General features: G+C 42.5%; 2 protein-coding genes across 3 annotated transcripts in view; both read right to left on the minus strand.

Annotated features, from left to right (window-relative positions):
• The window catches only part of LOC134340609 (solute carrier family 15 member 1-like), a 168,597-nt gene that overhangs the window by 127,634 nt on the left and 17,643 nt on the right, over positions 1 to 23,320 (minus strand). The gene's annotated exons all lie outside the window — the stretch shown is intronic.
• LOC134340323 (Ig-like V-type domain-containing protein FAM187A) lies at positions 428 to 1,675 on the minus strand. Its single transcript, XM_063037411.1, has one exon. The coding sequence runs from the start codon at positions 1,673 to 1,675 to the stop codon at positions 428 to 430; it is 1,248 nt and encodes a 415-aa protein (XP_062893481.1).

Genomic DNA, 23,320 nt, shown 5'->3' on the forward strand with positions numbered 1-23,320 from the left:
GGAACCCTAACTCATCCCAGAATGTCTGTAACACAAATCAATTCACATGGCTGTGCACTCCATTCCTATGATATTTTGGTAATAAGGTAAAGTCTTCTACATAATAGCCCTAAATTTCATATAGTCATATCTACTGTGAAACCATTCTTTAACATGGAGTTATATATTTATATTAATAAAAGATTAATATAACAAATTCCCATGTGCTTGTGCTCATCGTGCAAAATGCAAAGACAACACAGGCATCTGACCTAACCCTTCCTATTTAATAACTGAAACCAGAGTCCAATTGAAATGAAAGTTAGGGCTCCAGTTGTATACCTAGACTAATCAGTGTATATGTATAAATATAATTCCACACAGATATTGACACTGACCAATTTGTTTGAACAGGTGAAGGGATAAATATTTGCTTCATATTCCTGTTTTAAAAGCAAACAAAATAATAATTGCAACATTTCATACATTTGATGAAAATAAATATTATCATCAAAATGAAGTAAGAGCTCAGGATTGTTTGCATTGCAAAGATGGACTCAGGATCAGTGAAACTTCGATGGATCCTCGGTGGGAGGCCAATCTTCAGCTTAATCCCAGCCACCATCTGGCCTTGCTTCCAACAGAAATAGGTCCCAGTATCACTCAACTGAAAGTCACGGAAAACCAGGTGATTGCCATGGTCAATGTACAACCTCATGCTATTGTTTACACCCATCATGTACTCCTGCCTGTAGAGCTGTCGTTGTCCCTTGTCCCAGGCCACTGCTTGTTCTGCTCTGGCTCCTGGACAGGCAAGAATCAAGGGTTGAGCTATGAAATGCATGTGCACCTGCACTGGGACTTTAGGAACTTTCTTATTCTTGTCATTGGTGTAACCGAACAGGTCAAAGATGAACGTCTGTCCTTCAACGAAGTTGGGAGGTTTTGGACACTGCGTGAAGCAGCTCCGCACCATAATCTCAGCTTTTCTCTTCTTCAGGATGTGGTGGTACCTAGGGGGAACAGCAGCAGAGCCACAGGAGACCACGTCAGGTATGGTCTTCTTGTACCTGAAATAGAGGTAATGGCTATGGAAGTAACACAAGCCAATGCGCCGTTGTTCTCCTCTCACCCCACACCGATCACACACGGTCCAGTCCCAATACAACGTAAAAATCTTGTAGGTCTTAGTCTCCACATCCATCTGAGGCTTCTTATTCTGCTCCTGGAAGGTTATCTGCGCATTGCTGTAACTTTGCACATCAACATCATAACCGTAGAAGTAATCGCCCTTCACAGAACCACACATATAATGCCCAGAATCTTCAGGCTGGGCATTGAAAACTACCAGGCTAAACATTAAGATACTGAACCGTGAACTTATTGGTGATCCAAAACGTAACTGTGAAGTATCTAAAATCTTCATTCCATTGAAGTCACTCAGAACCTTTGTGTGTCCCTTGCCCAGTTTTTTCTGATAGTACCAGACAACTGAGGTCACCTCCTTAGGCTTACAGAGGCATGGCAGTTCAAAGGTCATATCAGCCAGATAAGCAGCGTTCTGGAACATTAAGAAGGCAGGGCAGGACTGGATCTTGAATATATCTTCTTCCTCTTCTATTACAAACTCACTAGCATAAGCAGACAGTGCCCACAGAACGGGAATAAATGAAAAAATAGTATGTGGGAGCAACATTTTGTGAGAGACTGGCCAAATCTTTCTACGGTCTCAAAGGGAAGCAGGTGACGACCAACATAAAACTGTTAAGTTCTAGAAGGAATACCTTAAAGTTCCAGAACACCACCATTATGACTTAAAGAATATGCTTTGCCATTAGGAATTCCAGAGCTAGCTTGGTAGTCAGATGCAAGTGCTTATTGACACAAGAATTGTGAACCACAGAGGTGAATTGGACAGGTGTGTAAACCTGCTCAATATGCCAGTTTAATTCAGCTTCCTTCCAATAACTCATCAATGTGAGCCATTTCTTTCAGAGAAACATACTGCTCTTTATTGGCCAAACAAGAGACTGCAGACTCCAGTCCTTGAACATTCTTTCTCTCCACTCTTCCATTGGCAGAAGATACAAAAGCTTGAAAGGTCATACCAACAGGCTCAAGGACAGCTTCTATCCCACTGTCATAAGATTATTAAATTGTTCCCTAGTACAATAAGATGGACTCTTGACCTTACAATCTACCTCATTATGATCTTGCACCTTATTGTTTACATGCACTGCACTTTCTCTGAGTTATTACACTTGATTCTGCATTGTTATTACTTCAGCTGGCTCTACCTCAATGTATTGATCCGTATAATCAGTATGCAAGACAAATGTTTCACTGTGTTTTGGTACGTGACAATTTCTGGATAATAAAAGCTTCAAGGGAAATTAGCCATGAACTTTATTAATTTTTTTTATATTTCCTGCCTATTTTCCTCACCCATATTCTCATCTCCCATTCAGAGCTTGGATAGCTTTCTCATTATCCTGACCTTCTACTCCATATTCAACTGGTGATGTTCCACGATTTCTGTCACATTCAATGATATGCCACTACCAAAGGCTTCGTCCCTTCCTTTCCCCTTTCTGCGGCCCAAATGAATAGACTATTTCCTTCACAAATACCTGATTTTCTCTTCCATGTCCACAGGCTCACAAGATTTTTCCATGCAACTGCAGAAAATTCAAACTGTCCTCTGCCCTTCCCTTCATCCATGAGCCCAAACAATCCTTGCATGAAAATGGACTTTGACTGATGAAACTAGAGATCCTTGATTACAAAGTTCATAAGAAGAAAAATAAAGCAAATAAAGAGGGATTTGTGACAAATGTGGGCAATTTAATGTTGCAGAATGCCTGGAAGAATACAGAAAGTATTGGGCTGCAAGTAAAAGGGAAATTAGGAAAACAATTAGAAAGCAGGAGAAAATGGAGGCAGGTAAAATTAAAGAAGATTCAAGGATATGTTAATGGCAAGTTTTTACACAGAAAGTAGTGGGTACCTGGAATGCATTGACTGGGGTGGTGGTAAAGGCAGATACATTAGGGACTTGTAAGAGATGTTTGGATAGGCACATGAACGTGAGGAAAATGGAGGGATATGGACATTGTGTAGGCAGAAGGGATGAGTTTAGCTGGCCATTTGATTATTAATTTATCTGGTTCAGCACAACATTGTAGGATGAAGGTCCTGTTCTATGTTTTATGTTTTATGATGTCTTATAAACACAAAAGGTATAAGAGCAGGGAGAGTAGGGCTGATTTAGGACTTGGAGAAAAACGTAATCTATGCGTGGAAAAAGATTACATGGGCAGAGTGTTAAATAGATGTCTTTACAAAGGAAAAGAAAGATACTGATGTTGAAGTCAACAACGAAACATGCACAAGTCAAGGAAGTAGGTGTTGAATCAGATAAACATGGTAAAATATGAATAAGTTAGAAGATTTAGCATCTTTTCAAATGGATAAATCACCAGGCTCAGATGATTTATATTTAAGGCCACTAGGGTGATATCAACTGCAGACTTGTAGATGGAGCTACAGCGAAACCTGTCCGCACAATCATAAATGAATAGGGAGTTGGGACTGAGGACGCAGCCTTGTGGAACACCGTTGCTAGCAATGTCAATGTTTATCACCCATTCCTAATTGCCCCTGAGAAGATGGTTTTGGGTTACCTTTTTAAGCCAAAGTGCCGTCAGGGAGGGAGTTGAAGGATTTACACACAGTGATGAGGAAGGACCTGTGATATATTTCAAAGTCAAGATGATTTACAATTTTGGGAGAATCTGCATCCATTCACCTGCTCCCCGGGTCCATCTTGGGGTGAGGTCACAATACCTGCTGCTGGAGTAGTCTGAAAAAAGTAACAGTGTTGTATTTTGTAGGAACCACACAGTACAACCAACCTGTGTTAGTAGTAGAGAAAATGGATGCTTTAGATGGTTTTACATGGTTGACATTTCTCACCGAGATGGATTGGTGAATTAAAAGATTTTCAAGCTAAGCCTTCAGGATCCTTTCTCCAGTTGTTAATCTGTTAAAAACTAAAATGCTCAAATCCTATTAATAGAATATAGTTTTGCTATAATAAATATTATTAATACCTGGGCATCATTCATTTGGACACCTGCACTATAATTTTGGTGCTTCTCTTCTGTTATCCTGGCTTTGGTCTATATTCATTAATCTGGAAGATCAGTTAGGGGAAACTAGGGAAAGGATTGATCACCTAACATTGTGGACCACAATGCTCCAATTCATCACTTATATTAATTCTATAATTCCATTTTAGCTGCAACCAATTTCACTGCTTGCATCCTCTATGAAACCCCAATACTACCTCCACCCTCTCATTCAAATAAAAGGAGCATTCATTTCTGAAAGAGATACTAATTTACATTCCAAAAAGATTTTGTATGCACATTATGGGTGAGCAAATATCTAAAGTTTGGTGTCATACTTAATAGTGTAATAAAGAAAATAATTTTCAATAAATAGCAAACACTTGAGGAAGAGAAAATGCTAGAGGCAACACATCTCAATACTCACAAAATTAAAGTCATTCATTCCAAACTGAATAATGACGAAAAAACTGATTCAGCATTTACTCAGTGGCATTGAACATGATTTTCTTAAATGAAGATACTGTGTTAACAGGCACAATCTTCAATCTTCCTCAAAAAATGGGTCAGGTCCGTAGGTGGCAGCAGAAAGCTGTGATTCAAGTCCTCTGCCAGAAACTTGAGCCCAAAAGTTCAAACTCCAGAACGAAGGATTACATGCAACCCATCATTACGAGGGGTGGGGGGGAGCATGCATTCCCAGAAACCCACCCTTAATGCATTTAATTCAATGCAATGTCTCATCATCTGCACATGCAGCAAGAAATACAAACTGAATATAACAAAATATTGACACAAATTATGTGAGTGAATTTTTATTCTGTATCTCAGAATAGCCAGAGACTTTTTCCCCAGGGCTGAAATGGCTAACATGAGGGGGCATAGTTTCAAGGTGCTTGGAAGTAGGTACACGGGGGATATCAGGGGTAAGTTTTTCACACAGAAAGTGGTGGGAGCATGGAATGCATTGCCAGCGAAGGTGGTAGAGGCGGATACAATAGTGCCCTCTTGTCCTGGACTCCCCTACCATGGGAAATAACTTTGCTACATCTAATCTATTTAGGCCTTTTAATATTCAGAATGTTTCTATGAGAATCCCCTTCATTCTCCTGAACTCCAGGGAATACAGTCCAAGAGCTGCTAGATGTTCCTTATATGGTAACCCTTTCATTCCTGGAATCATTCTTGTGAATCTTCTCTGAACCCTCTCCAATGTCAGTATATCCTTTCTAAGGAGTCCAAAGCTGCACATAATACTCCAAGTGTGGGCTCACGAATGCCTTACAGAGCCTCAACATCACATCCCTGCTCTTATATTCTATACCTCTAGAAATGAATGCCAATATTGTATTCGCCTGCTTTACCACCGACTCAATCTGGAGGTTAACCTTCAGGGTATCCTGCACAAGGACTCCAAAATCCCTTTGCATCTCTGCATTTTGAATTCTCTCCCCATCTAAACAATAGTCTGCCCATTTATTTCTTCCAACAAAATGCATGACCATACACTTTCCAACATTGGATTTCATTTGCCACTTCTTTGCCCATTCCCCTAAACTATCTAAATCTCTCTGCAAGCTCCCTGTTTCCTCAACACTACCCACTCCTTCACCTATATTTGCATCATCAGCAAATTTAACCACAAATCCATTAATCCCAAAGTCCAAATCATTGACATACATCGTAAAAAGCAGCGGTCCCAACACCGACCCCTGTGGAACACCACTGGTAACTGGCAGCCAGCCAGAATAGGATCCCTTTATTCCCACTCTCTGTTTTCTGCCGATCAGCCAATGCTCCACCTATGCTAGTAACTCCCCTGTAATTCCATGGGCTCTTATCTTGCTAAGCAGCCTCATGTTTGGCACCTTGTCAAAGGCCTTCTGAAAATCCAAGTACACCACATCTACTACATCTCCTTTGTCTACCCTGCTTGTAATTTCCACAAAAAATTGCAGTAGGTTAATCAGGCAGGATTTTCCTTTCAGGAAACCATGTTGGCTTTGGCCTATCTTGTCATGTGCCTCCAGGTACTCCGTAATCTCATCCTTAACAATCAATTTCAACAACATCCCAACCACTGATGTCAGGCTAACAGGTCTATAGTTTCCTTTCTGCTGCCTCCCACCCTTCTTAGATAGCGGAGTAACATTTGCAATTTTCCAGTCATCCAGTACAATGCCAGAATCTATCGATTCTTGAAAGATCATTGTTAATGCCGCAATCTCTCCAGCTACTTCCTTCAAAACCCGAGGGTGCATTGCATCAGGCCAGGAGATTTATCCACCCTCAGACCATTAAGCTTCCTGAGCACCTTCTCAGTCATAATTTTCACTGCACATACTTCACTTCCCTGACACTCCTGAATGTCCGGTGTACTGCAGATGTCTTCCACTGTGAAGACTGATGCAAAATATGCATTCAGTTCCTCTGCCATCTCTGCGTCTCTCATTACAATATCTCCAGTGTCATTTTCCATTGGTCCTATATCTACCCTCAACTCTCTTTTACTCTTTATATACTTAAAACAGCTTTTAGTATCATTTTTGATATTAATTGCCAGCTTCCTTTCATAATTCATCTTTTCCTTCCTAATAACCTTCTTAGTTTCCTTCTGCAAGTTTTTATAAGCTTCCTAATCCTCTATCTTCTCACTGGCTTTGGCTTCCTTGTCTTTTACTTTGGCTCTGACTTCACTTGTCAGCCATGGTAGTGTCCTTCCATTTGAAAATTTCTTCTTATTTGGAATATATCTGTCTTGCACTTTGTCATTTTTCGCAGAAACTCCAGCCATTGCTGCTCTGCTGTCCTTCCTGTTAGTGTCTCTTTCCAGTCCACCTTCGCCAGTTCTCCTCTCATGCCATTGTAATTTCAAGTCAAGTCACTTTTTATTGTCATTTTGACCATAACTGCTGGTACAGTACACAGTAAAAACAAGACATTTTTCAGGACCATGGTGCTACATGAAACAATACAAAAACTACACTGAACTACATAAAACAACACAAAACTACACTAGACTACAGTCCTACCCAGGACTGCATAAAGTGCACAAAACAGTTGCAGGCATTACAATAAATAATAAACAAGACAATAGGCACAGCAGAGGGCAGTAGGTTGGTGTCCTCTATTCCACTGGAATTTAGTTTCTCCTTCTCAAATTTCAAAGTGAACTCGATCATATTGTGATCACTATTCCCTCAAGGTTCCTTAACCCAAAGCTCTCGATCATTGCACAACATCCAATCCAGCACAGCCGATCCCGTGGGCTAAACAACAAGCTAAAAAGCTATCCCTCAGACCAGGGGTGGCCAACCTTTTACATTCCATGCGTCAATATTTTCACTCACGAGTTCAGATGCTCCATACAACTCTTGTATCCCCATTCAATTCTTGTAAAAATATGTTAGTATAGAACTCGTGTGTGAAAAAATTGACGCATGGAACATAAAAGGTTGGCCACCCTTCCCGTAGACATTCTACAAATTCTCTCTCGAGGTCCCAATCCACTTTCATGTTAAAATCCCCAATGATTACCATGACATTGCCCTTCTGAAATGCCTTTTCTATCTCCTGCTGTAATTTATAATTCACATCTCGGCTGCTGTTTGTAGGCCTGTATACAACTGCCATTAGGGTCCTTTTACCCTTGCCATTTCTTAACTCAACACATAGAGACTTTATACCTTCGAATCATATGTCATCCCTTTCTAATGATTTAATATTATTTCTTATACACAGGACCACACCACCCCCCGCTGCCTACTAACCTATCTTTCTGACACACCGTATATCCTAGGACAATCAGCTCCCAATGGCAGCCATCCTTTAGCCAAGTTTCAGAGTTGGCCACGATGATATACTTGCCAATCTGTAGCTGAATTTCAAGATCGTCCATTTTACTTCTTATGCTGCGTGCATTCAAATTCAACACTTTCAGTCCAGTATTGGTTGCTTTCTGTTTTAACTGCACCACACCTCTATTGCCCTGTAACTCATCCCACTGGCTGTGATTATACCTGATCTCCTGCCTGTCCTTTTATCATCTCTGTTGCACGCTATCTTTGATGTATTTCTGTTTTCCCCTTCCTCAGCCCTATTGCTCCAGTTCCCATCCCCCTGCCAAATTAGCTTAAACCCTCCCTAACAGCTCTATTATATCTGCCTGCTAGGATATTGGACCCGTTTGGGTTCAGGTGCAACCTGTCCTTTTTGTACAGGTCATACCTCCCCCAGAAGAGGCCCCAATGATCCATGAACCTGAAGCCCTGCCTCCTCCACTAGTCTCTCAGCCACGCATTAATATGCCTGATCATGCTATTCTTGAGCTTGTTAGCACGTGGCACAGGCAGCAATCCTGAGATTACTACCCTGGAGGTCCTGCTTTTCAGCTTTTTACCCAACTCCCTGAATTCTCTCTTCAGGACCTCCTCCCTTTTTCTACTTATGTCATTGTGTACCAAGACTTCTGGCTCTCCCTTCAGAATACTCTGCACCCGATTCGAGACATCCCGTACCCTTGCACCTGGGAGGCAACACACCATGCGGGCATCTCTATCAGGCTGACAGAACCTGTCTGTTCCCCTCACCATGGAATCCCCTATGACTACCACATTCCTCATCTTCTTCTCTCCGTCTGCACACGGAACCAGGCTCAGTGCCAGAGACCCGATCACCATGGTCATCCTCTATCAGATCATCTCCCTCAACCGCATCCAAAATGAGATAACGATTACTGAGGGGGATGGCCATCGGGGTGCTCTCTTCTGTCTGAGCTCTTCCCATCCCTTCCCTGACAGTCACCCACTTGCCTAACTCCTGCAGCCTTGGGGTGACAAACTTCCTGTAGCTCCTATCTATCTCCTGCTCACTTTCCCTAATAAGCTGTAGGTCATCAAGTCACAGCTCCAGATCCCTAACACTGTCTCTCAGGAGCTGCATCTCGGTGCACCTGGCACAGATGAGGCCATCTGGGAGGCTGGAAGAATCCCAGGATTCCCACATCTGACACCCAGAGCAAAGTACCAACCCTACAGACATGCTCCCTGTGCCTCTGAAAAAAAATGCAAGTTCTATACCTGATCATCTTATACCTGATAGAGGTGTATAAGATGATGAGAGGCATTGATCGTGTGGGTAATCGGAGGCTTTTTCCCGGGGCTGAAATGGCTAACATGAGAGGGCACAGTTTTAAGGTGCTTGGAAGTAGGTACAGAGATGTCAGGGGTAGGTTTTTTATGCAGAGAGTGGTGAGTATGTGGAATGGGCCGCCGGCGACAGTGGTGGAGCGGATATGATAGAGACTTTTAAGAGATTCCTGGAGCTTAGAAAATAGAGGGCTATGCGTAACCCTGGGTAATTTCTAAAGTAAGTACATGTTTGGCACAGCATTGTGGGCTGAAGGGCCTGTATTGTGCTATAGGTTTTCTATGTTCTATGTTTTGGAAGCACTTCGTGAGTTCTGCAAAGGTGAATTTCCATTCCCTAAACTACTATAAAGTGAGCACCCCCAGTATTGATGCTATACAGAGATCCATCTTCTTCGGCTAGTGAAAACATCCCATGATGTTATTTGATGAAGAACAATGTTGTTTTCCCCAAGACTGTACCAAATATTTATCCAAGCCAATACAAAAAATGTGATTGGATAATTTATTTCATTGCTTTGTGTAAACTAATTGATGAACTTTGCACAGCAATAGTTTTACTTCAAAGTGCATTGTTGGCTATAAAGTGTATCGCGATGATGCCTTGTGCAGTAATCACTAAAGGTCAACTTGCAGGTTGAGTTGGTGCTAAGGAAGGCAAATGCAATGTTTGTGTTAATTTTGAGAGGACTAGAATATAAAAGCAAGGATATAATGCTGAGGCCTTATAAGGCACTGGTCAGACTGCACTTGGAGTATTGTGAGCAGTTATGGGCCCCTTATTTAAGAAAAGATGTGCTGGCATTGGAGAGGGTCCAGAGGTGGTTCACAAGAATTATTCCAGGATTTAAAGTGTTAATGTATGAGGAGAGTTTGATGGCTCTGGGCCTGCACCTGCTAGAATTTAGAAAAATAATGTGGATCTCATTGAAACCTACCGAATATTGAAAGGCCGATATGGAGCGAATGTGGAGAGGATGTTTCCTATAGTGAGGGAGTCTAGGACCAGAGGGCACAACCTCAGCATAGAGAGATATTCATTTAGAACAGAGTGAGAAGCAATTTCTTCAGCCAGAGGGTGGTGAATCTGTGGAATTCATTGCCACAGACAGTTGTGGAAACCGAGACATTGAGTACATTTAAAGTGGAGGTTGATTGGTTCTTGATTAGTCAAAGGATCAAATGTTAAGAAAAGAATGGGGTTGAGAGAGATAACAAATCAACCATGATGGAATAGCAGAGCAGTCTTAATGGGCCGAATATCCTAATTCTGCTCCTACACCTTATGGTCATATGATTAAAAGGATGATTAGTCTCCAGTAATCAGTCACACATGAATATTATGCCGGGATCCAGGATGTCATGGACCGATTGCAGGGAATCCTCAAGAGTGAAGGTGAACATCCGGAAGTGGTGGTGCATGTCAGCACAAATGACCTGGGGAAGAAGAGGAAAGACATTCTACAGCGTGACTTCAGAGAACTCTGAAGAAGGCTGAAAAGCAGGACTTCCAGGGTGGTTATCTCCGGTTTGCTTCCAGTTCCCCGTGCTGGAGTGGTCAAGAACAGGGAGATAATGGATCTGAATGTGTGGCTGAGGAACTGGTGCAGGAAGCAAGGATTTACTTTCTTGGACCATTGGGGTATGTTTCGGGGTAAGGATGAATTGTACAAAAGGGACGGGTTGCACCTTAATAAGCGGGGCACCAGCATTCTGGCAGGTAGGTTTGCCACTGCAACACGGGTGTGTTTAAACTAAGTTGTGGGGGGGAGGGGACGAACTGGAAACATAAGGATGGAGATAAAGGGAAAGTGAGAATAAGAAAAGTTAAGAATGACAGCAGAATCAACAGAGCAGAAAGCTCAAGACGGGATCGTACAGTATGGCCAAGTGAAATAGGAATTGATATGGGAGGTGAGGGAGTAATGAATTAAAAGTATTATATATGAATGCACGGAGCATAAGAAATAAAGTGGAAGAGCTTGAGGCTCAGTTGGAAATTGGTCAGTATGATGTTGTGGGAATCACAGAGACATGGCTTCAAGTGGACAGGGCCTAGGAAATGAATATTCAAGGATATACGTCCTATCGAAAGGACAGACTGATGGGCAGAGGGGGTGGGGTGGCTCTGTTGGTGAGGAATGATATTCAGTCCCTTGCGAGGGGGGACATAGAATCAGGAGATGTAGAGTCAGTATGGATAGAACTGAGAAATTCTAAGGGTAGAAAGACCCTAATGGGAGTTATCTACAGGCCCCCAAGCAGTAGTCTGGATGTAGGGTGTAAGTTGAATCAAGAGTTAAAATTGGCATGTAGCAAAGGTAATGCTACAGTTGTTATGGGGGACTTCAACATGCAGATAGACTGGAGGAATCAGGTTGGTACTGGACCCCAAGAAAGGGAGTTTGTGGAGTCCCTCCGAGATGGATTCTTAGAACAGCTTGTACTGGAGCCTACCAGAGAGAACGCAATTCTAGATTTAGTGTTGTGCAATGCACCAGATTTGATCAGGGACCTCAAGGTAAAGGATCCATTAGGAGGTAGTGACCATAATATGATAAGTTTTTATCTACAATTTGAGAGGGAGAAGGGAAACTCGGAAGTGTCAGTATTACAGTTGAACAAAGGGAACTATGGTGCTATGAGGGAGGAGCTGGCCAAAGTTCAATGGAACAATACCCTAGCAGGGATGACAGTGGAACAGCAATGGCAAGTGTTTCTGGGAATAATACGGAAGGTGCAGGATCAGTTCATTCCAAAGAGGAAGAAAGATCCTAAGGGGAGTAAGGGGAGGCCGTGGCTGACAAGGGAAGTAATGGACTGTATAAGAGTAACAGAGAAGAAGTATAACATAGCAAAGACGAGTGGGAAGCCGGAGGATTGGGAAACTTTTAAAGAGCAACAGAAGGTAACTAAAAAGGCAATACGCAGAGAAAAAATGAGATACGAAGGTAAACTAGCCAAGAATATAAAGGAGGATAGTAAAAGCTTCTTTAGGTATGTGAAAAGGAAAAAAATAGTTAAGACCAAAATTGGGCCCTTGAAGACAGAAACGGGTGTATTTATTATGGGGAACAAGGAAATGGCAGACGAGTTGTACAGGTACTTTGGATCTGTTTTCACTAGGGAAGACACAAACAATCTCCCAGATATAATAGTGGCCAAAGGACCTAGGGTAATGGATGAACTGAAGGAAATTTATATTAGGCAGGAAATGGTGTTGGATACACTGTTGGGTGTGAAGGCTGATAAGTCCCAGGGACCTGATGGTCTGCATCCCAGGGTACTTAAGAAGGTGGCTTTAGAAATCGTGGACGCATTGGTAATCATTCTCCAATGTTCTATAGATTCAGGATCAGTTCCTGTGGATTGGAGGGTGGCTAATGTTGTCCCTCTCTTCAAAAAGGGAGGAAGAGAGAAAACAGGGAATTATAGACCGGTTAGCCTGATGTCGGTGGTGGGAAAGATGCTGGAGTCAATTATAAAAGATGAAATTACGACACATCTGGATAGTAGTAACAGGATCGGTCTGAGTCAGCATGGATTTACGAAGGGGAAATCGTGCTTGACTAAACTTCTGGAATGTTTTGAGGATGTAACTATGAAAATGGACAAGGGAGAGCCAGAGGATGTAGTGTACCTGGACTTTCAGAAAGCCTTTGATAAAGTCCCACATAGGAGATTGCTGCGCAAAATTAGGGCACGTGGTATTGGGGGCAGAGTACTGACATGGATTGAAGATTGGCTGGCTGACAGAAAACAAAGAGTAGCGATTAATGGGTCCCTTTCAGAATGGCAGGTGGTGACCAGTGGGGTACCGCAGGGTTCAGTGCTGGGACCGCAGCTGTTTACAATATATATTAATGATTTAGATGAGGGAATTAAAAGTAACATTAGCAAATTTGCTGATGACACAAAGCTGGGTGGCAGTGTGAAATGTGAGGAGGATGTTATGAGAATGCAGGGTGACTTGGACAGGCTGGGTGAGTGGGCAGATGCATGGCAGATGCAGTTTAATGTGGATAAATGTGAGGTTATCCACTTTGGTGGTAAGAACAGGAAGGCAGACTATTATCTAAATGGAGTCAAGTTAGGAAAAGGGGAAGTACAACGAGATCTAGGTGTTCTTGTACATCAGTCACTGAAAGCAAGCATGCAAGTACAGCAGGCAGTGAAGAAAGCTAATGGCATGCTGGCCTTCATAACAAGGGGAATTGAGTATAAGAGCAAAGAGGTCCTTCTGCAGCTGTACAGGGCCCTGGTGAGACCACACCTGGAGTACTGTGTGCAGTTTTGGTCTCCAAATTTGAGGAAGGACATTCTTGCTATTGAGGGAGTGCAGCGTAGGTTCACAAGGTTAATTCCCGGGATGGCGGGACTGTCATATGTCGAAAGACTGGAGCGAATGGGCTTGTATACTCTGGAATTTAGAAGGCTGAGAGGGGATCTTATTGAAACATATAAGATTATTAAGGGATTGGACACGCTGGAGGCAGGAAGCATGTTCCCGCTGATGGGTGAGTCCAGAACCAGAGGCTACAGTTTAAGAATTAGGGGTAGGTCAGTTAGAACAGAGTTGAGTTCACCCAGAGAGTGGTGGATGTATGGAATGCTCTGCCCCAGAAGGCTGTGGAGGCCAAGTCTCTGGATGCTTTCAAAAAAGAGATGGATAGAGCTCTTAAAGATAGCGGAATCAAAGGTTTATGGGGATAAGGCAGGAACTGGATACTGATTGTGGATGATCAGTCATGATCACAGTGAATGGCAGTGCTGGCTCGAAGGGCCAAATGGCCTACTCCTGCACCTGTTGTCTATTACCTGGAACTTCTAATAATCATGGTTTTCAGAAATTCAACAATTTGAACTGGCATTACTTACTGCATAAAAATAATGCACTGGAACACAAATAAACAACAGATCTGGAATTGGAAATAAGAACAATAATGCTGAAAGAACTCAGTTATGCAACATCTGTGGAAAGGGAAAGCAAACAATGTTTTGATTCAGGGACTTTTCCTCCGTATGGGGAGAGCAGAGGGTATCAGTATTCAAAGCAGAGTTGGGAGAAAGAGAGGCATAAGACAAAAGAAAGCTGAGACAGATCAGATGGTAAGCAACATGATTACTATTAGTGAGGTATTTATTTATTTATTGAGATACAGCATGGAATAGGCCCTTCTAGCCCTTTTTGAGCTGTGCCGCCCAGCAATCCTCCAATTTAACCCTAGCCTAATCACAAGACAATTTACAACGACCAGTTATCCTACATCTTTGGACTGTGGGAGGGAATTGCAACACCCAGAGGAAAGACAGGAAGAAGGTACAAACTCCTTACAGGTAGCAGCAGGAATCTATTTATTTTTATTTATTTATTGAGACAAGACCTTTCCGGCCCTTCGAGTCACACTGCCCAATCCTAGCCTAATTACTGGACAATTTACAATGACCAATTAACCTACCAACCGGTACGTTTTTGGACAGTGGGAGGAAACCGGAGCACCCAGAGGAAACCCACACGGCCGTAGGGAGGACATACAAACTCCTTACAGGCAGCCACAGGAATTGAACCCAGGTCATCTGTACTGTAAAGAGCTGTGCTAATCACTACACTACCATGCAAACCATTGTAAAGTATCAAGATAAGAAAAGGGTATAGTGTGATACGACAGAACAGCTTACATGAAATTTTTAAAAAACAATGGTCATTCCAGGTTGCTAAGTACCTATATGCAAGTAAAGATATTCTTCAAGATTACATTGGGCCTCACTTTTCAGTGGAGGAGGCTACAGACAGAGGGTCAGAGCAAGAATGGGACTGAAAATTAAAATGGCATGTAATGGGAAGCCCATGGTCACGCCTGTGGACTGCATGTAGGTGCTTCACAGAGTGGCCACCCAATCTGCATTTGGTTCGCCAGTGTAGAGACCACATTCTGAACCCTGAAAGCTGTAGACTAGATTGGAAGAAGTGCAGGTGAGTCACTGCTTCACCTGGTACGGTTCTTTGAGTCCCTGGATGGTGAGAAGGAAGAGGAGAATAGACAACTCTTCTAGTTGCATGGGAAGGTGCAATGGAATGTGGAGCGGTTAGCAGGGATGGAAGAGCAGACCAAGGAGTTAAGAGTAATCTGTCCCTGTGAAATGTAAAGAAGGGAGGAGAGACAAAGATGTAACTAGTAGTGGAGTCAAGTTAAAGTTGGTAGAAATTGCAAAAGGTAATACAATACATGTGTAGATTGAAAGGCAAGTATCAGGGGAACTCTATTTTACTTCTGTCCCAAGGACAGGGGAGAGATACATCCACAATAGCATAAAGGGAAGCCACGTTTCAGGCAGGAGAACATTAAAGGACCACCAGAGCAGGATTCTTAACATTGGAACAAATTCAACTGAAACAAAGAAACTGAAAGAAAGGAATGGCAGCCTTACAAGAGAAAGGATGAGAGTATAGTCAAGGTTGCTGTGGGTGTCTGTGAGCCTATAAAAGATGTTAGTGACTACTCTACCTCCTGAGTTGGAGGCAGAGCACTCCAGAAAGGGAGTGTAAAAAAATGGACCATGTAAATGTGAGACCAGGGTGGAAGCTAGCAGCAAAAATGATGGCACTTTCTAGTTCTTTGTGGATGCAGAATGTGGCACCAGTGCACAATAGATATGGCTGGAAGTTAAATATCAACCCTTCATACCTGGGAATTACCTTCAAATCCAGCTAATAATGTGCTAAAAGTCTCCTCCAGTGGTAAGAATCCCAAAGTGAGCAGGCCAGCCTTGAAAAAGTCCCTAGTTACCTGTACACACAGATCCAAATGATCCCTTATTTCAGCATCCACTGACAAGACAGAAACCACAGAATGGCTACAGTCAGGAAAAATAAATTGCAATACCACTGCTTCACTTGAATTCAATTGACTTTATTTCTTACATCCTTCACATACATGAGGAGTAAAAATCTTTAAGTAACATCTCTAAAGTGTACAATGTGCAATCATAGTATTTAGAGGGAGGATTAACTTTTCATATAGGAATTGATCAGATAAAAGAGGGGCAACTAACTTTCAGCATCAAAGACTTTTTTAAACCACTTTCTCTTTTCATTCCTCCAAGAGGACTATATACATGTTCTGGTTTGGAAGCTTGTGTGCCTTAATGATCCAGACAACTATGCTGGCTGGAGTCAGGACCTCATGCTTTGGCTCTTGGTTGCGTCACCCATGACAAACAGGCCAGAGTACAGGCCAGACTAAGCGTGGTCCACTGGTCCTCCAGGTTTGGGGAGTTCAGCTCAGGACTAACAATGCTGACTAGTCAAACCAACTTATAGAAACAGCAATGAAGAATTCTTCTACATCTACATGCAAATATTTCTGAGTCTCCACCCAGGACTTGCATGACTGACAGTAGTGAAAGCTAAGAGGATGCTACTGGCACAATGAAGAAAGTCCTGAACAGCACCAAAGTGGAGGACTTCCATTGCTGTCCTAAACGCCAGCGGCAGGACAAGACAGTAAGTTAGTTCTCTTTTCATTTCCTGAAGTTAAAGTGGCCCACTGAATTACTAGAGGGATTATGTCTAAAGCTTCAGCATTTACAATTTTAATGAAATTCACACAAAAAGAATGTCAAGAAATTAGTTTTTTGTTTTTGTACATTCCAAAACAGAAAATTTATTACATAAATAGCTAACTTAAAACTGTTGATGTTCAAAGTGAAGATCCAATAACCATTACGAGGCTGTTTAGTTTGTTGATATCAGCACATTAGCAAAATACATGTCCCTGATTCTGACATAAAGAACAAATATTCAATATCAGACCATGTCCGCCACCCCCCCCCCCCCCAACCCTCCTGAAGACCATTTTATCAGAGATGGCAAAAGCATCCATACATTTTCCATTTCATAGTCATACTTTATTGATCCCGGGGGAAATTGGTTTTCGTTACAGTTACACAATAATTAAATAGTAATAAAACTATAAATAGTTAAATAGTAATATGTAAATTATGCCAGGAAATAAGTCCAGGACCAGTCTATTGACTCAGGGTGTCTGACCCTCCAAGGAAGGAGCTGTAAAGTTTGATGGCCACAGGCAGGAATGACTTCCTATAACGCTCTGTGTTGCATCTCAGTGGAATGAGTCTCTGGCTGAATGTACTCCTGTGCCCAACCAGTACATTATGTAGTGGATGGGAGACATTGTCCAAGATGGCATGCAACTTGGACAGCATCCTCTTTTCAGACACCACCGTGAGAGAGTCCAGTTCCATCCCCACAACATCACTGGCCTTACGAATGAGTTTGTTGATTCTGTTGGTGTCTGCTACCCTCAGCCTGCTGCCCCAGCACACAACAGCAAACATGATAGCACTGGCCACCACAGACTCGTAGAACATCCTCAGCATCGTCCGGCAGATGTTAAAGGACCTCAGTCTCCTCAGGAAATAGAGACGGCTCTGACCCTTCTTGTAGACAGCCTCAGTGTTCTTTGACCAGTCCAGTTTATTGTCAATTCGTATCCCCAGGTATTTGTAATCCTCCACCATGTCCACACTGACCACCTGGATGGAAACAGGGGTTGCCAGTGCCTTAGCTCTCCTCAGGTCCACCACCAGCTCCTTAGTCTTTTTCACATTAAGCTACAGATAATTCTGCTCACACCATGTGGTAAAGTTTCCTACTGTAGCCCTGTACTCAGCCTCATCTCCCTTGCTGATGCATCCAACTATGGCAGAGTCATCAGAAAACTTCTGAAGATGACAAGACTCTGTGCAATAGTTGAAGTCCGAGGTGTAAATAGTGAAGAGAAAGGGAGACAAGACAGTCCCCTGTGGAGCCCCAGTGCTGCTGATCACTCTGTCGGACACACAGTGTTGCAAGCACACAAACTGTGGTCTGCCAGTCAGGTAATCAAGAATCCATGACACCAGAAAAGCATCCACCTGAATCGCTGTCAGCTTCTCCCCCAGCAGAGCAGGGTGGATGGTTTTGAGTGCACTGGAGAAGTCAAAAAAAACATGACCCTCACAGTGCTCACTGGCTTGTCCAGGTGGGCGTAGACACGGTTCAGCAGGTAGACGATGGCATCCTCAACTCCTAGTTGGGGCTGGTAAGCGAACTGGAGGGGATCTAAGTGTGGCCTGACTATAGGCCAGAGCAGCTCCAGAACAAGTCGCTCCAGGGTCTTCATGATGTGGGAGGTCAATGCCACCGATCTGTAGTCATTGAGGCCGCTGGGGCGTGGCATCTTCGGCACAGGGATGAGGCAGGACGTCTTCCACAGCACAGGAACCCTCCAGAGTCTCAGGCTCAGGTTGAAAACATGGAGAAGTACTCCACATAGCTGAGGGGCACAGGCTTTGAGCACCCTGGTGCTGACACCATCCGGTCCTGCAGCCTTGCTCGGGTTGAGACGTTTCAGCGGTCTTCTCACCTGTTCAGCTGTGAAGCCCACCGTGGTGGTTTCGTGTGGGGAAGAGGTATAGTCATGAGAGCAGGGTGGGGGACTGTGAGGAGGGGTAGGAGTGGAGAGCAGAATATGTGTTGGTTGGGGGCCGACAACAGATGGCTCATGTTTGGGGTGGGCAGGGGCCACAATGTCAAATCTGTTAAAGAACAGGTTAAGTTCGTTAGCCCTGTCCACACTGCCTTCAGCTCCTCTGTTGCTAGTTTGCCGAAACCCAGTGATGGTCCTCATCCCACTCCAGACCTCTCGTGTTGTTTTGCTGGAGTTTCCACTCAAGCTTCCTCCTGTACCTGTCTTTAGCCTCCCTGATCCTGGCTTTCAGGTCCCTCTGTATTGCCCTCAGCTCCTCCCTATTTCCATCTCTAAACACCCTCTTTTTAGCGTTCAGGATGTCCTTCATGTCCTTTGTTACCCATGGCTTGTTATTTGAATAACAAAGGACAGTTCTTGTCGGAACATTGCAGTCCACACAGAAGTTAATGTAATCAGTGATGCATTCTGTGAGCCCATCGATATCCTCTCCATGTGGCTCACAGAGTGTCTGCCAGTCTGTCACCTCAAAACAACCCTGGAGCGCCTCATAAGCCTCCTCCAACCATTTCCTCACTGTCCTCGAGGTTGCAGGTTTACTCTTCACCAGAGGCACGTAGCAGGGTTTTAGATGCACCAGGTTGTGATCTGACCTTCCCAATGGGGGGAGGGGAGAGGAGCTGTGTGCATCCTTAACGTTAGGAGGTTGTCTCACAGAAAGCGGATGTACATGACCCTTCAGAGCTAGGATTATCTATTTACACCCTCAGCTGAGCAGCCCTAGTAAAGAACTTCCAGATTAATAACACAGCCAAATGTTCCAGACATCTGCAAAAAAACAGTAGTAGATGTTGACACCAAGTGATCCATTGAAACCCATGGGATAAATCAGATGTGGAAACAGTGGGTGACAGGGCTTGCAGGGGGAGTAGAAACTAGGCCCAGGAAAGGAAATAGTGGTAGATACCAAATGTTGAAATTGGGGCCAGGGCAAGAACAGGAATTCAGAGCTTTTGTTAGAGCTTAATTTCCCAAAAAGTGTACTTAACAAGTGGTTCTCTGTATAGAATTCCACCAGCAGCTTTGACCAACTGATAAACAAATTGCTTAAGAAACTAAATTGAAGAGAACTGGAGCCCTGGAAAATCCCCCTTCCCCCCTTTGAGTGATGGGTGGGAATTCTGGAAATCACTAATATCCTTAAAATCAATTTATTTTTCCCAATCCCAGCAGACAGTAATTCTAGGAATAGTAATACAATAGCCAGAAAGCAGACTGTATTTCTGCAAAGTAATCAACCCAACCCCAAGAAAACAAGTAACAGCCAAAACATGACATGCTAACCATTTAATGTTACAGTCCTTGCAGCATGTAGCAAATATTACAGCAAACACACTTTTCCTATGTGCCATGGCTGGTTTATAGAGATAGTATTAAAAATAAAAACAGTTTAATTATAGCTATCGTAGAAAGTTCAGCTACTATTTACATTGCAACCAGTAATAAAACATAATACGGTACCACTAAAAATAAAAGTACTTCAAAAATACAACTGAGCTGGAAGTACCTGAAAAATAGATGAGCTCATTTTTCCCCCCAATTCATCATCTGCTTCCAACTAACTTTCTAACCAACACCAATGATTCAAAAAGTGATTTAGTTCAACCCAAGAAATTATAAGTATACTGAAATAAAGAGCACAGTCAAGATACTGTAATGGGCAACTTTGAAACTAATATTAACACAGACAGATTATGGCTATTCTATTTGTCTGTTTCAAATGTATACATTCCAGATGGGACTAAGTTGCTTTGAATTAACAAATCAAAAATACCATACATTTATGAAATTTACTCTGAGCTGTGGATGCTCATTCTATTACATTCAAGATCAAGGTCAATAAATTAGAAACACTCAAGAAATCAAGGCATATGTAGATACAGCAAGAAAGTAGAGCCGCTGTTAAACGTGCTTATGATCTTATTGATACATATAACAAGCCAAAAGGGTCACACTGCCTACATTTGCTGCTTTTTTTTTTATAAACTACTGGTTTTTAGACTGGCACTCCCATTTTGAAAAAAAAATTCAGATGCTCTATTGTCAGAAATGCAGGGGAATTCCCAAATTTGAAAGGGAATAGAGTAGTCCAGAGTTACAAAAACTGGACTAGTTAAATCTGTATGCTTTTATTAACCGTTGGAGCATTCTCCTATTTATTGCCTCCTCAGGAGCACACCCCTCTTTTACAGTTTCCTCAGGATTCATCTCTATCTCACTTCCCTGCTGCAAAACTTCACCCAGGTTCTGCTCTAGCAGTTGAAACAGCCTTAGGCCCTTCTCCCTCTCTTTGCTGTTCAGGAAATCCACATTCAGGCCAAACCGTCGAGTTTGAGAGAGATGCAGCAGGATCCAATAAATCGCTTTTGTGTCTTCAGGTTGGAACTGATCGCAAAGTATGACCAAGAATTCACCAAGCAGTCCAAATCCTATTTCAGCATGGAAGACATTTCCCAAGAGCTGGGCACCTAAGGTGAGAAGGAAGGCATACTTCTCTGGTTCAGTACAATAATATCTTCTCCAGTCACGGCTAAACTCCGCTGCTGTCCTAGGTTGGGAATCTGCATGCTATAATTTGTGAAGAGTTAGCATGATATTGTCTTCACTCAAAAGCAACACAAGTTATAAGACAACACACACACAAAATGCTGGAGGAACTCAACAGGTCATGCAGCATCTATGGAAATGAATTGGAGAATTACTTTCTTCCTGGGAGAAGACTCAAGCACCCCTCCCACAGCAGAATATGGGGAAGCCACCCCATTGGTAACCATAGGAGTATGACTACATTGGGCCTGTTCGATTGCAAGTAACTTTAGTAATGCACTACATTTCTGTTTACAGCATTACTGTCATACACCAGCCCACTCCTCCTCAATACTTCCATCAATATCAATATTTATCCAAATAAAAGCTAGGCTTGTGTTTGTTTGTTTTTTTTTCTAATAAAGATATTCCAAGGGAGATTGAGAAGAGATTGTTTGCAGACAAGAAAATATGCTGAAGGCAGCAGGCATGAGTCTCAGAAAGTATGTGTCCTTTGAGTGTCTTCTTGGGCTTTGCCCAATGTCCAGCAATGTTTAACTGCTTGTAGATGGAACGTCAGGGATATTGGGAATGGTTGGTGGCAGACATTGATTGTGTGGATAGTCAGAGGCTTTTTCCCCAGGGCTGAAATGGCTGCCACAAGAGGGCACAGGTTTAAGGTGCTTGGGAGTAGGTACAGAGGAGATGTCAGGGGTAAGAGTTGTTTTTTTTAAATAAAAAAATAAAAAATCGCAAAGAGTGTTGAGTGTGTGGAACAGGCTGCCGGCGATGGTGGTGGAGGTGGATACGATAGGGTCTTTTAAGAGACTCCTGGATAGGTACATGGAGCTCAGAAAAATAGAGGGCTATGGGTAACCTTAGTAATTTCTAAGGTAGGGACATGTTTGGCACAACTTTGTGGGGTGAAGGGCCTGTATTGTGCTGTAGGTTTTCTATGTTTCTATGTAGATACAAGAATTGCCCCCAAAGGTTTGACACAAGGGTGGAAAGAATGAAGTAATGAACAAAGGAAAAATGAGAAAGGGAAATGGTATGAAAGGAGTATCAATTTGAATATATTGTCACAAGGGCAGTGAAGTACAGGTATAATGTAAGACTTTATTTATCACTAAATAACTTGCTTGAAACAGCATCACAAGCACAGAAGATGCAAGTAAAACTAATAGAAATTAGAAAGAAACTAGTCTGAAATGAATTAAATGCAAACACAGAAAAGCAGAAATTGACATGTAACAACATAGGCAAAAATTGATTTTTTTTTCCACCTTGTTAAAGTATAACAGAGTAAAACTGGGTGGAAGTTAACAATGTAAAGAAAAAAAGTCTAATTGCATTTAAATTAAAAGCTTCAAAAGATGATAACGATTTTCTGGAATTTTGAACCTCAAATTTCCCTTGCACTATCTTGTGAAGAAGATCATAATGATCAGGTCAGAGATTTAAAAAAAAATATGGCTAAAACTTGATACAGCTTTGAACAGAGAAAGGGAAGAAAACTGTTCAAGACATTTAGAAAGGGCATAACACTCCTTAAAATGTACTCATCTACAACACCGCTGCATAAGAAGCCCTGCATGTGAAGTGGCAAGACAGAAAACAGGAAGAAATTCCTCACAGAGAGCTTTTATTCAGTATTATATAGTATTTGTAGAAATAGTCATTTTGCCCCAAAAGGTACATGCCATTATTAATGTTCCATATCAGTCTCCTCTCACGTGTGCCAACATTACTACATACTGCATTTAGCACCAATTACAGATTAACCTCTGTGCACATACCCTTCAATGCCCCTGTCTAACCTTCATTTAAAAAAGTTTCAGTTGATGCCCCAGTCTCAACCACTTCATGAGGAAGAGTCCTTTAAACTTCCAGTATCCTCTACAAGGAGGATTGTTTTAAACTGGACTTTCCCCACTGGAAAAAACAGCTTACTCTTATCTACCTTTTCAAATCCTTCAATAATTAT

The sequence above is a fragment of the Mobula hypostoma genome, chromosome X1, assembly GCF_963921235.1.
Source record: "Mobula hypostoma chromosome X1, sMobHyp1.1, whole genome shotgun sequence".
NCBI classification, from domain to species: Eukaryota; Metazoa; Chordata; class Chondrichthyes; order Myliobatiformes; family Myliobatidae; genus Mobula; species Mobula hypostoma.